The 15,760-nt window shown below is 44.9% G+C and overlaps 1 protein-coding gene across 3 annotated transcripts in view; it reads left to right on the forward strand.

The window, feature by feature from the left end:
- Positions 1–15,760, forward strand: part of WDFY4 (WDFY family member 4) — a 300,371-nt gene that overhangs the window by 16,334 nt on the left and 268,277 nt on the right. For all 3 annotated transcript variants that reach the window (XM_034930476.3, XM_057298884.2, XM_057298885.2), the window contains exon 2: positions 8,545–8,795. In XM_034930476.3, coding sequence (XP_034786367.2) covers positions 8,562–8,795 — 234 coding nt within the window. In that variant the 5' untranslated portion in view covers positions 8,545–8,561. The remainder of the gene's footprint in view (positions 1–8,544; positions 8,796–15,760) is intronic.

Here is a 15,760-nt window from a genome sequence, read left to right on the forward strand (position 1 = left end):
TTTCTCTTCCTTTATCTTTTATCTATTTATTGATTTTATTTATAAATTTGTAATTGTAGTACATACCACAATCTATAAGTAACATAACATAGGATTCACCATCGTAACCATTTTTAAATGTATAGTTCAGTGGCATTGAGTATATTCACGTTGTTGTACAACCATCAGCACTATCCAGCTCCATTACCTTTTCATCTTGCAAAACTGAAACTCTGTGCCCATTAAACGCTACCTCCCCATGCACCCCTCTCCCCAGTCTCTGGGAACCACCATTCTCCTTTCTGGCTCTATGAATTTGACTGCTCCAGGGACCTTATATCAATGGATCACACAGCATTTGTCCTTTTGTGACTGGTTAGTTCACTTTGTGTAATTCTCTCAGGGTTCATCCATGTCGTAGCATGTGCCAGAATAGTCTTCCTTTTAAAGGTTGAATAATATTCCATTTCATTGATTACACATTCATCTATCATTGGACACTGGCTTGTCTCCACCCTCTGGCCATTGAGAATAATGCTATTAGGAACATGGGTGTACACGTGTCTGCTTGTGTCCCCACTTTCAATTCTTTTGGGTATACTTTTACTTTTTGTAATTGACCTACCTTGTCTATTAGTTCAACCAGTTTGATGTAACAATCAATAATAAACATAGTATTTTTAATTGGATGCAAAAGTGGATGAGAACTTAAAGGACAGTCTCCCCACTTGACCAACGTGGAGGCTGAGGCCAAGGAAAGGCCCTGAGTGAGTTCTTATCTGAGGGTGGTTTCTGTGGACAGGAGCCTTGACCTGTCCCCAGCTGGTGGCATCCTGAGGAAAGAGGAAGTGTGGTTAAGGTGGAGCATGTGGACTTTGGAGTCAGATGCACAGAACTTGGCTGGTGGCCCCGTGGGAAGCTATGGAACCACTCTGAGGCTCTTTCCAGCACCTGTGAAATACTACTGTTTACCACCTCGTGGGGTGTTGCTGTGGAGATAAAGAGAGATGATACAGAGGTAAAAATGCAGAGCTACTATAAAGTGAGCTCTCAGGGAGGGAAGTCACTACTTTGATTAAATAGAGATTTCTATCCCCACTGTACAGGATAAAAGCTGAAGCCAAGGGACTAAAATCCCCACCTCTGGCTTTTCCATTAGTTCTCTTTCCACCTCGGTACATGTTTTCTTAAAGTCAGGTTTACTGAAATACAATTTACATAAAAATAATTTACTTTTTTTAGTGCACACTTTGGACAAATGTAGACAGTCATGTGACCACCACCAAGTAACTCCTCCTCCTGAAAGCTTACTTCATAGTGGCTCTGCATTTTCATCTCTGTATCATCTCTCTTTATCTTCACAGCAACACACCATGAGGCAGCAAATACTAGCAGTATTTGATGGCTGCTGAAAAGAGCCTCAGAGCAGCTCCATAGCTCAGAACTGCTACTAAATAGCAAGTTCTGTGCAGCTGACTCCAAAGCCCACACACTCCTCCTTGACCACTTTCAAGATACAGGGCATTTCTATCCCCCGCAAAATTCCATCCTGCCTTTGTAGTCATTCCCTTATCCCCCGTCCCTGGCAACCACTGATCTTATTTTCTCTCCTTAACAATTTTGCCTTTTCCAAAATGTCATCTAAGTGGAATATGACAGTGGGTAGCCTCTTGGGGTTGGCTTCTGTCAGCTGACAGAAGGCCTTTGAGATGCAGCCAGGGTGCTGTGGGTGTTAGCCGTGTGTTCCTTTGTACTGTAGAGAGGGATTCTGCTGTATGGATGGATGATGGACCTGAGTTCATTTATTCATTCATTCTGTGAGGGGCATTTATGTTTTTTCCAGGTTTTGGCAGTGATGAACAGAGCTTCTAGAAACATTCATGTATAGGTTTTTGTAGGAGCATAAGTTTTCATTTCTCTAGGATGAATAGCTAGGGGTGGAATTCCTGGGGGTATGTTTAACTTTCCCCGAAACTGCCAAACTTCCTTCCAAAGTGGCAGTGCCACGTTTGCATTCCCACCAGCAAGGGTGAGAGTGGTGGTTGCTCTGCACCCTTGCCATCATCAAGTTTTGATTGCTTGTTGAAGACATACTAATTGGTGTGTCCTGGCATCTTGTTTTAATCATCATTTTCCTAATGATGATGCTGTTGTCTGTACTCAGTATTTCTGACAGTGTCAGCTGTGCAAGTAGATGTGAACGCTGTTCATAGTACATCACCTCTGTCTCTCTCCTCTTTTTAATTTGGTTTTAGATTGTAAGGTCTCCTTGTTGATGTGAAACCATGGGGAAGAGGGAAGCAAGCACTAGCCGCACCCTGAACATGTTTTAGGAACATAGGAATGGCTTTGCTATTTATTTATTTATTTTGGAGCGCTCTAGATTGAGGCCAAGACTCTGCTGAAAACAGGGGCAAGAGTGTTTTGATCGGCTGACAAGCAGTGAGGCACTGGCTTTTGCATGGAGAGGAAAACAGATCATTTACGGCCATGCATGCGAAGCCACTATTCTATTTTGTATCATCTGGTTTAGAGGCTTCCCCAGCTCCAAGGCCTGAGGGCCATGGCCCATTATGGAGATGGCAAACAGGCAGTTTCTGCACCTGGAGTTTATAATCTGGAAATGAGAATAGTTGCAGAGGCTGACAAGAAATGGGGAAAGAATTTTAATCTTTAATTTTTTCAAAGCAACTCTTTGTCTGCAGGCCCCAGCTTTTCTGCAGAAGGCACTGAGTCCCAAGCTAACCCTTTGGGTCATTCCGCATGTCTTCTTGCTCCGGGGCAGCTTTTCCTGGGAACAGCTTCTTGGCATCTTAGCTCCAAGGGCGCTGCTAGATCACATCTCACATTCTGAGACTCCCAACTCCGCAAATCACTCAATAGAAAGTCAGGGATGAAAACAGTCATCAAAATGTTTACTTAGCAGCCCAAATATCAGCAACCCAGCAGTTGCTTCATGCTCCAGATGTTACCCTTCATTGGGGCCGCTGTGCGCAGAATGCCTGGTGTGGGTTGTTACAATGCAGAGCGAGCTCTGATGATGCTATGTATCCCTGCAGGGTGGGTGGGGTGCAGGGTGAGGGTGGATAGTGACACCAAGAGACCTGGGGGCATGCATGGCCACTCCCAGCACTGGTGCTGCTGAGGTCACAGGGAATCCCTCCCTCTTGGGTCCCTGCAGGCTCACCATCTGATTCCCTGCGCATGGCACAGAGGAAGGGGAGACCCCATCACATACACATAACCCACAGACTCTGGGCTCCTGTGGGGGTCCCTGCAGCCCTTCAGCTTCTCACTATGCTGGACCTCTTCCCATTGTTCATGCAGGAAGGGCAGAGAGGGACTGGGATCACCGGGACCATGTGGATGAGGAGAAGCCAAGTCTCAGAGAGGGGAAGTGACTCAGTTAAGACACCACAGGGGCCAAGTTTGACTTGGACCCCTGCCTGTGACTCCCATCCTGGCCCCACTGCCCCCTCTGCCTCATGGCTGTGTGAGAAGGCAAGTTTCTGCCTCAGGAGAGCAGAGCTTCCAACCTGGCTGGTCAGGGATGTGGAGGGCCGGAATGCCATGTGCCCTGAACCCATCCAAGCTGGGACACAGCACGGCCGGCAGGGAGGAGTGGTCTTGTCTTTTCCTGGAGGCTCTGGGACTCCCTGCAGCCTCCTGGCCTCTTGCTCTGCCAAGGCCATATTTCCCTGAACCCTTCCCCTAAAAGCCCACCTGTCCAAGAACCTTTCCAGGGTAGCAAGTCTTCCCCAGCCTGTGTGACCGGGTATAGTAGTTTGCCAAGCCCCTCTCCCCATCCTCAGCCCCAAGCAGCCACAGTGTGAGCCCAGCTGCCTGTGTGCACTGCTGGGGGTGTGCTGGGCAGCAAAGCCTGGGCTGTCCACAGACCTGGGGGCTTCTGCTCTGGTCACCGACTGGCAAAGGGACCCTGGCCAAGTCACCTCTCTGCTCCCACCTCAGTACCAGCTGTGGACGAAGGCTGCTAGCTTTGCTGTCACTGGATATCAGAAGGATTACATGAAGAGATGCATGTAAATGCCTGCACTAAGTAGGTGCCAGTAACTATGCATTCCCTTAATCCTAATAGTGACCTATGCCAAGCTGACTAATGCTAGAGGGGCCCTGTGAGAGGACCTGTTGTCATCCCCACTTTACAAATGAGGACCATGAGGCAGGGATGGGTCTTGCCACTTGGTCTAAGCCCACTGTGTTCAAACCCCAGCAGTCTGGCCCCAGAGTCTGTGCTGGGAGCCAAACATGTCTGAGAGTAGAATCTCCAGGAGCCAAGGCCCAGACGTGGTGTCTGTTTAACAGGTTGATTTTTATGAAAAATGCCCTGAGCTCAAGTTCCCACAGTGGAGAGTGAAGTCGGGGGATGGTTGGGAAGCACAGGTTTGGATCCTGTTTTTATTTAAAATTTTGTTCATCATGGATTTCTTGACATTAACTTTGATCTCTAAAACTGTTGCATAAAATTATCAGTTTTGGCACCTCCTTACATCTTGTGCGGAGGTGAGTGCCTCCTTCATTGCCCTACCCTCACCCTGGCCTCGCCTGGGACTCCCACAGTGACCCTAAGCCCCGATGGGTCCCTTTTCACCCTGGATAAGAAGAGGCTGCTGGCTTGTAGGTGGGGCACTTCTTGAGAATGAGACGGATGAGAGTGTTTTTTTCTTGCTGTTCTTCACATGGCCTGCAAGCCTACTCCCTGTTTCCTTCTCTTTTCAAATAAAACTGGAGCAGGTGTGGCACGATCAGCAGATGAACAGGAGGTGGGGCAGCTGCAGCTTGGCATTTGAGTCAGATGCTGCTGCCACGCAATTTCAGGGGTCCGCATTTGTTAGAAATCCTTGTTTATCAAAAATCTTTGCCGATTCAAGTGAAGGTGAGTCAAGTGTTTCACTTCAGCAAATGTGGCTTCTGCACTTCAGAGGAGAGCTGGGCGGTTTCTGATCCTTTCTCTGGATCTCCAGCTAAGTCCCCACCCATCGCAGTTCCATATTCTGCCCGATGCTCACTTGACTTGCCACTTGCTGGTCCTGAAGATGGGGCATGTTAGCATGTCCTCAGAAATGGTTTACTGATAGAGCCAGTTAGTAAAGCCTGCAGGTGTGGCCACAGAATGAACTTTATATGGTAGAGACAACACTAAGCTTGCTGTTACCATGGCTTGGGGCTGGCTCTATTGGTGCTAGGGATGGCAGTTTGGTTGGACATAGTGGCTTTCAGAGTCCTGGGGAAATCCTAGTAGAAATCTTGGAGTGGGAAAAATGAACTTGTTCCAAAGAGGGGTCTAGGCGAGAGAGAGAGAGATTGAGATTTGGGTGCCATCAGCACGTAGGTTAATTCGTTCACGGATTCATTTATACTTTCATTCATTTATGCAATAACATTTTATTGAGAATCTACTCTGTGCCAGCCCCTGCTATGGACATAACATCCTTGCCTTCACAGAGCTAATGTTTAGTGGATATGTGGCTCTCAGTGGTAATTAGAGCCATGAGAATAGCTGAGACCTCCTTACAAAGAACCCATGAAATGAGAACTCACTGGAGTCTGACTCCAGAACACCAGCTGCAGGGAGCTCTGCAGGAGACCGAGCCTCAGATGGAAACATACTTAGCTCCTCACTCTGCAGCAAATGCGCAGTGAGAAACAACAGAGATGCACTTGCTTTTGATTTTATTTTACCTGTCAAATCATCAGGGTTAAAAAAAAGGGTAATAAAAAAAGATTACACATAGGGAAGCTCGAGCTCTTGTACACTTATGTAGAAGGAATGTCTGTCCCTTGATAGGATTGGTGTTTCAGGAGGAGCCGTTTGGAAATATGGATCAAGAGGCTGGAAAATTTATCTATCTTTAGATCCAACTATTTCCTTTTAGAAATTCAGGAATGGATTAGGATTTGTTATTTTATCATGAATATATAAAAAAGACTTAGACATGAGGATTGTCATTACAGTATTTTTTTATAGTACTGAATAATTGGATATCATTTAAGTGCCTAAGTGTAAGGGCTTATTAAATAAACAAGCAACATTACTCTATGGCCACCATGCAGCCATTAAGAATGAAGGCATTGAGGATCTTAAGTGATGTGGAAAATATTCATGATGTGCTGTTTTGACTACAAAGAAAGTTATGGACTAATTTATTAAAAAATGGATTGAGAGAAGATATCTGTAATTTTTAAAACTAACAAAGGACCAGCTTCTAGAGTATACTCTCATGAAGCAGCAAGAGAAAGACAAGCAAGGAAAAAATAAGCAAAGGTTATTAGTAGTGAATTCACAGAGGAGAAATGCCAAAAGGCTAACAGGCATGTAAAGGGATGCTCATACTCATTAGTAACTTAGAGAAATGCAAATTAAAATGACAATGCAAGGTCTCTTTCCTTCAATCAGATTGCAAACACTGGAAAGCTGGGTGATGCCAAGCAGGGTGGTAATGAGGTCACTGAAGAGCCTTCAGATGCTGTGGGGGAGATAGCCTGATGCCAGCTTTCTGGAGGCATCTTAGTTTGTGGAACTTAGTTGAACTGAGCAGTCATACTCCCTTGATTCAGTTCTGCTGCCCCTGCCTTCATACCCAGAGTCAGTCATGAAAGCCCAGTGAAGGGACCCACGCAGCAATGTCCACCCCAGCCCTGTGTGCTGGACTGAATGTTGTGGCTAATCCAGCCATCTATCAGAGAAAGCCCACAAGTAAAATAGGCATGTGATGCCCACTTTGGAACACAAGGCAGCAGTTAGAGGAAATGAACTTGACAAACACAGAGACACGTGGTGGAGTCTGAAGACATAATGCTGGGTGAAAGAGTAAGAGCAGAAAAGATGCAGAAGAGCATTTGCTAACTTAAGTGTATGTGGATGGAAATCAGGTGCTGTGTGTCATACTCTGTAGGTTCCATGCTGGTGGAATCATACACACCAAGTGAGAGTGTGGGTGGGGTGGGGACACAGGGAATGCGAATGGAGAATGGAAGTCCTGGTGATAAAGAAATAAATGAACACAGCCAGACAGGAGCCCACCCAGATCAGGGAAAAGGCTAAGGGATGTGAGCAACTCCACACACTGCCTGCCCCTTAGAGTTAGCCCCCCAAAGAAACAACTTAATCCCCCACAAAACCCCATCCCAGTGCCCAACAAAAGCAAAAGTATAAATAAAGTTTGCTTCAACAATATTATGATCATGTTCTTACTAAACTATATATTCATAGATAGAAGCTGGAATGTCAGCAGTCATGTTTTCTGGGTATGGGCAAGCATTATGTTCTTCCTGATTTTTTGTTTCCTCCCGGTTTTTGACAATGAACTGACATGGCTTTTGTAATAAGAAAATTATTCCTGAAAATAAAGTCAGAGAGTAAGCAGTCTGTGTGCTCGAAGAGGAGCTGGGGGCAGGCTGGGTTCTGCACATAAAGAGTGAGAATGTTTCAGAGAGGGCTGGTTATCCTTGCCGGTGTCACGTGGCTAAACCCCATTCTAGCCTTCAAGGAATGTGTGTTTGGGCTAAAAATAAAGCATGATGTAACCCCACCACTGCTGTAGCCAAGAGCAAAACACTGGGAACCCACTTCTCTATGTCCCTCTGGTCACTACTTTGTGATTGTTGAATGCCTGCTGGGCACCCGGATGGCTTCCTACGTGGTAATGTTGAGTTTGGTGAGGGCTTTTATTCAGGGATCCTGAACATTTTGGTCCCTTCTTAGAGTTTACTGAACTGCAGACAAACAAACAATAAACTATCCTATGTTATGGTGTAAGTCATAATTGACCGACAACTTTTGAAGGTGTGTACCTTTGGGAGGTCACTTATTGGTGAATTGGCCCTTGGCTGTTTTCATCGCATAAGTTTTTGTTCTTGTGCCTACTGGCTTGAGGTTCCCAACTCGCAAACACTGCTCCTGTGTGCACTTAGAGATGAGCTCTTGTAAGCTTGGGGACTTAAAGGGTCGTTTTGAGAATAAAATACTCTAAAAATATCGAGTATAAACCAAATAATGCTTAGAATGAGGAATCTATCCTTACAGACCCATCGTAGAAGGAAGTTCTAGATATAGAATTATGTGCCTCTACAAATACCAGTGAACTATTTACATCTCTTTTATGTATGCAGCCTTTTAAAAGAGAAGCAGCAACAAGTGAAAAAAAAAAAAAACAAACAACACCCCCCCTCCCAAACAGGCTTTAGTGTGAAAGTTTGCATTTCAACTTGACGTCTAGCTGCCTGTATGCCTTTGGCCAAGTTTCCTTACTTACCTAGAGAGAATAAGAGCACACATCTGTCTGTGTGGCTGTAGGAGAGTCTGTCTGAGTCTTGTGTATAAGATCCCACAGTGCTGGGCACACACTAGATTGTGAACTTGTATTAATCACATCTAAATCTGAATCCCCTTTTTAAAAAGGCTTCCTTATTTTAGTCTGTTTCAGATTCTTAGGGGAACCATTTTCAATAGAAACTGGACTGAGTGAGTACAGTACCTTATCCACAGCCAGAATCATCAGGAAGTGATGTGACAGGAGTGTTCACTTCTATTTGTTCTGAATTCAGATCTGCTTTGCCACGGCATGGAGGCAGAAGATCTTTCAAAGGCTGAAGACAGAAATGAAGACCCAGGTTCCAAAAATGAAGGGCAGCTTGCTGCTGTGCAGCCTGATGTCCCACATGGAGGGCAGTCCTCCAGCCCCACAGCTCTCTGGGACATGCTGGAAAGGAAGTTTCTGGAATACCAGCAGTTGACTCACAAGAGCCCCATTGAGCGTCAGAAGAGCCTGTTGAGTCTTCTCCCCCTATTCCTAAAGGTTAGTGTTCTTATTTTTGAAACTGTAAGGTGATAGGCCCTCTGGGACACTTCTGGGATGATTGCATAGTGAAGTTGATGGTTTTAATGTCATCCCAAGTGGACTCTGATTTGTTGCTCAGGGGAGTGTTGTCTTAGTCTGCTAGGGCCACTATAACAAAATGCCATAAACTGGGTAGCTTAGATGCAACAGACTTATTTCTCATAGTTTGGAGCCTGGGAAGTCCAACATTAAGGCACATTAAGTGTCTGGTAAGAGCTTACTTTCTGGCTCATAGAAGGTGCCTTCTTGCCATGGCCTTATGTAGTGGAAGGGGTGAGGGGCCTCTCTCAGGCTTCTTTTATAAGGGCACTAATCCCATTCATAACGGTAGATCCAAATTGTTTTCCAAAGCCCCTACCTCCTGACACCATTACCTTAGAGATTAAAATGTCACTATATGAATTTTGGGGAGACCCTAGCGAGAGTGTCATGCCAAAGATGACAAGCAAGGCTCATTTCTAGGGTAGGGAGGGACTTAGAAAGGACAGACAGTTAGCTTCTGAGTAATACTGTCTCTTTAGTTAAAAAATATTACATTGTTCCATCACAAACCCAGTTTGGGAGCTAGAAATAAGACCAGCTTCTTTGGGAGGGAGGAGAAGATGGTATGTCCTGACACAAGAGTCACACAGGTGGCTGGCAACCTCACACCCCAGGGATGCCAACACCAAGGCCTGGAAAAGCCAGAATATCTTGCATCAAATTGTAACAATAATGCAAAGTGAGGTAAAATCAGTGGAAAGCACCAGAGCTTCACTCACATCCCGGTCACAGCTCCACGAAGGAAACCAGCGCATCTACTGGGTCTGCACTCTAGCTAGTGGCAGCTGGTGACAGCTTGGCTGCAAGGGATTTCCTTTGTTATCTGGGAGCAATACTCCTGCCAGTGAGGTCTGCCTTATAGTTGAAATCTAGTTGTAGCATTGAAAACACTTTTTATAAGGACTTAGTGTTTACTTGACTATGGATTTGGGGTTATTTTTGAAAAGCGTATACCTACAAAATATTCAAAGCAGAGAGAACAAGAGCTACTTTTCACGTTTGAAAGTAGACTATGGCAGATGGAGGCTTTGGCATGTTTTCACTGGTAAATGCCTTTGTGAATATATTTCCTCTAACTTATTCATCAGAAATATTTAAGGGTTTCCAAAGATTACTTAGAATCTTGTTGGGAACACATTTATAGGATGCATTCCATACTTAGCATTAAACAGTTGCCAAGTAACTCACTGTCCATTAATTCATCATTTTCCTCCATGTTTTGGACTTGTAGTCCCATTCATCTCATTTCACAGACTGCATAACTAGGGCTAGATTAGTAAAGATAGCTAAAGATTCTCAGCCCTAGCCCTGCCTGCCCTGACAGCCCCAGATTCTGGGAGGTGGGACAGTCTTACCCCAGTTCCCAGATCAACTTTGCCTTACGGAAGGGACAATGTGAGCAGTCCCCAGCCCCCAGTGCAAGTCACTGGCAATGGGGATGTGTTCAGCCATTACTGAGCTGCTAGTTCTCGGTGACACTTTTCCCACCTGCATGGGCAGCCCGGGCTCTGATGAAAGGACTGTACCCAAGAGCCAGGACTTGATTCTTCTTCACCTCCCTGTTGTTTATTTGAGAGTTCATTTGTTTGTTGCACCAATATTTATTAAGCTCCTATACTCTGCTCTAAGGCCTGGGCTATAGGAGTAAAGAAGACAGAGGTGACACACCACCCTCATGGTGAGTGTGGCCCAGAGCAGAGGGCATCGAATAGCACACTGTGTATTTCATTTGGCCTGCAGGGGTTCAGAATGAACTAGTGGCCATTTTTTTTCAAAATGGAAAGTTTTCATATGAAAATCAGATTTCTAATTTATCTTGAAAATTTTGGTAGATCTAATACTGACGGTTGTATGGGAGGGGTTATGGGGTTCCCCAGCTAACCTCGGAGCTCACTCCAACATCTTTCACCCAACCCATATTACTAATGAATGTTATGTCACCGTACAGGCATGTGAGCTTGTGACTCCATATTTAAGTGTTACTATTATAAGTGAACCTTGATACTGGTCTTTGTTTTCCACACCCTGTCCCTATAATTGGAGGCATAATGACCCTGTTGTTGAACATGTGGGCTTTCTAGTCAAACAGATCAAGGCTCAAGTCCTGGCTGCATCACTTATTTATTAGTTGTGTGCTTTTGAGCAAGTTACCAACTATTGCTGAACCTCAGTTATCCATAAAGTAGAATTAATAGCATTTCGATGAGAAACCATGAGGGTAAGACAAGACAATGATTATAAAGTCCACAGCTCATGGAAAGTAGACATTATTCCCATTACTTTTCCACCAGCCTCCAGTGTACTTACTGCACATGGACTGAAGCCTTTGAGATTCCTGTCGCCAGGATTCCCTAAACTGCTGACACAATCTGCTACTCTGGATCCCTGGAACCCACCTCTGGCAAACCCTGCAGAGGCAGAATATTATAGGCTTCTCATAATTTTCTTAATATCTATATTATTTTATTAAGTCCTACATGCCTATGAAACATGGTTTCTATTACATTCTGACTGACTAATAAAACCCTTCCAGAGCCAGAGTGCTCAGCCTTCTTAATTAAGAGTTGGTGGTGGAAAGAAAGGTGGGGAAGATGGGAGATTTTTCTCAGGTGTAGTGCAGATCAAATCTAACCTGAGATGAAGCGTGAGAACATTTACTGGAATATAGGCCCTTGTGTAAGAAGATAAGCTTGTAACCACTCTGTTCTGAATTTTATAACCACAAAGCAGTGTTCTTTAAGGTTTTCCATGAAGTTCCCCCTTGGAAATAACAGAACCTAAAACGTTATGCCACTTCTCCCCGGAATGTGGCTGTTAACATCAAAGCCTTATGCATGTATTGGTTGTCATGGAAATCATACTCTGCCTGGGCTCTGAGACTCCTGAGTACAAACAAAGAGTCCTGAACTCCCATGTGTGATGGAGCTCAACTCTATACCTGACTCTCTTCATTTTGGCCCAAAGAAAATTAATTAAGATTATTTGGAATATTCTTTGTTCCAAAGCAATGCACACAAGGGATTTTGAATTGTCACTTCTGCTCGGAAAGGCCATGTCCCTAGGGTGTGGGGTCTTGTCTGACTGACCCCCAGCCTCTTTGTCGGTCAGACTCTGCATGGAAGGGGTGCTCTATGTTGTAGTTGGGGCTGGGTGAATCAGGTTGACAGCTGTGTGTGCCTCTCCTAAGTTGCTGTCACCTGGTAGCTTCAATCTTGTGAGTCTTGAGATTTGACAATGGGCATTGTCTTGTGCATCAGACTCCCTCAGAGCTACTTCTTTGGCATCTTCTTCCCAGAAAAGAACTTCCCATTAGCCTGTTTGGTTTTCTCCCATATCTGACTCCTTCAAACACGAGCACTGAACTTTCCCCTATCCCTGTCTTTGTTTATACTTGAATCTGCAGTAACTGCTAGGCAAGTACAAAGGTGGGCTTGGTTTGTGGTACAGTGAATCCCAGCCCCACTGCCTCTTGAGTTGAAGAGTGGCTGCAGGGGTGCTAACCCAGTCAACATTTTGGCCATTGTCTAGGTAATAAGGAAGAGCCTAATGGAATCTCAACAAACTGGAACCCAAAAAGGGAGCTTCCCTGAGGGGAGGAGTGAGAAATGGGATTCTCATCCAGAACAGCAGGCTCCCTCCTCACCTAGGGTTCCTCACTCCTCTTGTTAGGTCAAAGAGTTTTTAGCCAGGGCAAGGTGAAGGATGTTTCAGTCCTGATCTAGGGTCAGATCCTTCCAACCTAGCCTCTACCCCTTTTCTTTTATTTCTTTTTAATATCACCCTATTCTTTCTTTGACCTGTGCTAAGCAACCTGTATATTAGAAATGAGACTAAGAGATGAAATGATGCCCTAGGTTCCAATACTAGCAAGGGGCAGAGCCAAGACTTAAACTCAGGCACCCTGATGCCCAGGTGAGCAGTTGATTTCACTGATGATAGCTAGGTAATATCCTACAGGTTCTAACTAGCTAGCCAGACATTCTGTTCAGTGTTTACATGTCCTCACAATAACGCTGTGATGTAGGTAGTATTTTTATCCCAGCTTTATAAATGAGGAAAGAGAGGTTTAGGGATGTTGCATAACTTGGCCAAAGTCACCCAATTGTCAGCTGGTAGCAGAATGTCACCAGGGCAGTCTGCTGTAGGTCTGCATTATTAACCACTGGATGTCCTTGCTCAGTGCTGGGGTTGCTAGGATACAGCAGGTCTGGTTTGTCTTTCCTTATTTCATGACTCACTGGACAATGGCTTTGCCTGGCTAAGACCTTGCCTTTTCCTTGGGCTCAAAAAGAATGTTCCCCCCACACATAGGATGTTTAGATTGCTGACTGTAGGATGTTGCAGATAAGGAGGAAGTTTTATTTCATCACATGGAAGCAACACAGAGCCAATGACTTCTGTGGTGTGCAGAGTAGTGTTTTTAAGAAAGACTCAATAGGCTGTTGTTCTTTTCCTGCCAAGAGCCTTGGGGTTTGGTCTTTTCAGAACCTTTCCCATCGTATGGTCTCACGCCAAGGGAAGAAGGTGTTCTTCTAGCAATCATGGGAAGGTGCTGGTTTTGGGGGAAGAAAATCACTTGAGGTCCTCATTTTGTACAGAGATATCCTGTAATAATAGAAATGGGGAAATCTAGAGCTACAGAAGTAGCCACTGAGGTTTATTCATAGAATGTGGACTTTGAGAGAAAGCAGAAAGTAAAATAGAGAATCCTCAGCAATTAATGCAAAATCTATCAGTGTCTGAGATAGACAACTTGGGAGGTGGGACCACATTGGAGAAAAGGGAAATATGTGGATGTGGTAGATTAGAGGTGCTGTGAATGGGCTTACACTCCTCCCTTCAAGAGGTGGGATCTTTATCCCTTCCCCTTGAATCTAGATGGATTTGTATCAACTGGGCTAATGGAACAAGGCAGAAGAGACATTTCCAAGCATAGGCCTCAAGAGGCTCACAGCTTCTTCTGCCTCTCACTTGGCATACTCACTCCTAGAGTCTAGCTGCCATGTTGTAAGGAAGCCCAAGTAGTTCTGAGTGAACACCTGTGTGGAGAGGATCCAAGGCCCTGACCTTGAGGCTGCACTTGCTGCTGACTGCCAGCACCATCTTGTCAGCCCTGTGAGCACACCCACAATCTTGGAAGTGGATCTCTTAGCTCCCATTAGCTGCCCTAGCAGAATGGAGCACAGAAAAGGTGTCCCTGCTGAGCCCTGCCCACATTGCAGATCCATGAGCAAAATAAATGATTGCTATTATTTTAAGCCACTGAATTTAGGGGTGTTTTGTCATGCACAACAGGTAACTGGAAAAGTGGGTAACATAAGAAGGAATACATCCATTTCCTAGTATGAAGGGATTGAAATGAACACTAACTTAGTTGTATTTAGAGGTGAGTGTATTTTGGTGTTTGTGTGTGTGCATATGTGCACATTCCTAGGCTGACTACTAAGCCAATGGTGCAGAGTTTGTGATGTTGAGTATGATTGATCATTCTTGTAAAAACCAAGTGTGGATCTAACTGATAGTTGAAGAAAGATAAACACCATTAAATAAAATAGCAAAGATGACCAAGAATTATTTTTTTATTTTTTTTATTTTTTGAGACGGAGTCTCACTCTGTCTCCCAGGCTGGAGTGCAGTGGCCCGATCTCGGCTCACTGCAAGCTCCGCCTCCCAGATTCATGCCATTCTCCTGCCTCAGCCTCCGAGTAGCTGGGACTACAGGCGCCGGCCACCACTCCTGGCTAATCTTTCTTTTCTTTTCTTTTCTTTTGTATTTTTAGTAGAGACGGGGTTTCACCGTGTTAGCCAGGATGGTCTCAGTCTCCTGACCTTGTGATCCACCTGCCTCGGCCTCCCAAAGTGCTGGGTTTACAGGTGTGAGCCACCGCGCCCGGCCACCAACAATTATTTTTAGATGTGGTGTCCTGAGGGTAGAGTAAGGGTAAGCCCTCCTCTTTGTCCACTCCTGACTCTACCCCATCTTGGAGTGGGACCTGCAACATGGTTTATTCCTATCTTCGGGAAATAACACTTTTTAGCAAAGTTTTGATGCACCTTTTTTTTTTTTTTTTAACAGAGGAGAGGGTCTACTGCATCACACTCGCAGGGAAACTTCATGCAAAGTCTCAGAAATGTTTTGAGCTCACTTAAAGACAAACCTGCCAAACTCTGCAGTAATGGAGTAATAATGACATTTTGTTCATGCTGGAATACCAGCCATGTTCTCTTTGTCATTCAAAAGCTGGGCTTTTCCTCTCATCTCCCCTAGAGCTTAGCCATTCTTTATTTTCCTTTGGAGACCAGAGCATCATTTTCTTTCTCTTTCTTCCATGTGAAGGGACAGCCATGAGGCATGATGGTGCAGCTTAGATAATGTTAGCAAATAAAAGTTTTTTTAAATATTGAGCAATATTCTCCCAGCATGTAAGTCCCAGTTTGGGAAAAAATTAGGGCCTTTTGGAAGCTGCCTTAACTCTTTGGGGTCCCCATGGTACCATTTAGTAAATGATTGGCTCTGTGCATCAAACAGCACCCCGGTGGCCTGAAAGAGTTAACGCATCTTCCAGAAGTGCCCATCGAGGTCCCAGGAAAGAGTCTGGGCCTTGGGAGATCTGGCTCAGAGTACAATTACTGTTCAGCTCACAGTGGCCCAATTTGCTTTATTGTGGAGTGCCTCCTGGAGTCCCACTGCTCCAGAGACGATATAGATGCTTCTGAGTCAAATGCCTGCAAATTGGTCTTTGAGGGGTTTGTCAGTGCAGGGAGGAGTTGCAGGGATTTGTTAGAAATACATCGTAGCAGCGTTCTCATTTCTAGGGAGGGAAATCATCTCGCCACAGAAATTCCAAGCCAAAAGGACAGACTTTTTCTCTCCAGGGATT

Source organism: Pan paniscus, chromosome 8 (assembly GCF_029289425.2).
Source record: "Pan paniscus chromosome 8, NHGRI_mPanPan1-v2.0_pri, whole genome shotgun sequence".
Lineage (NCBI taxonomy): Eukaryota > Metazoa > Chordata > Mammalia > Primates > Hominidae > Pan > Pan paniscus.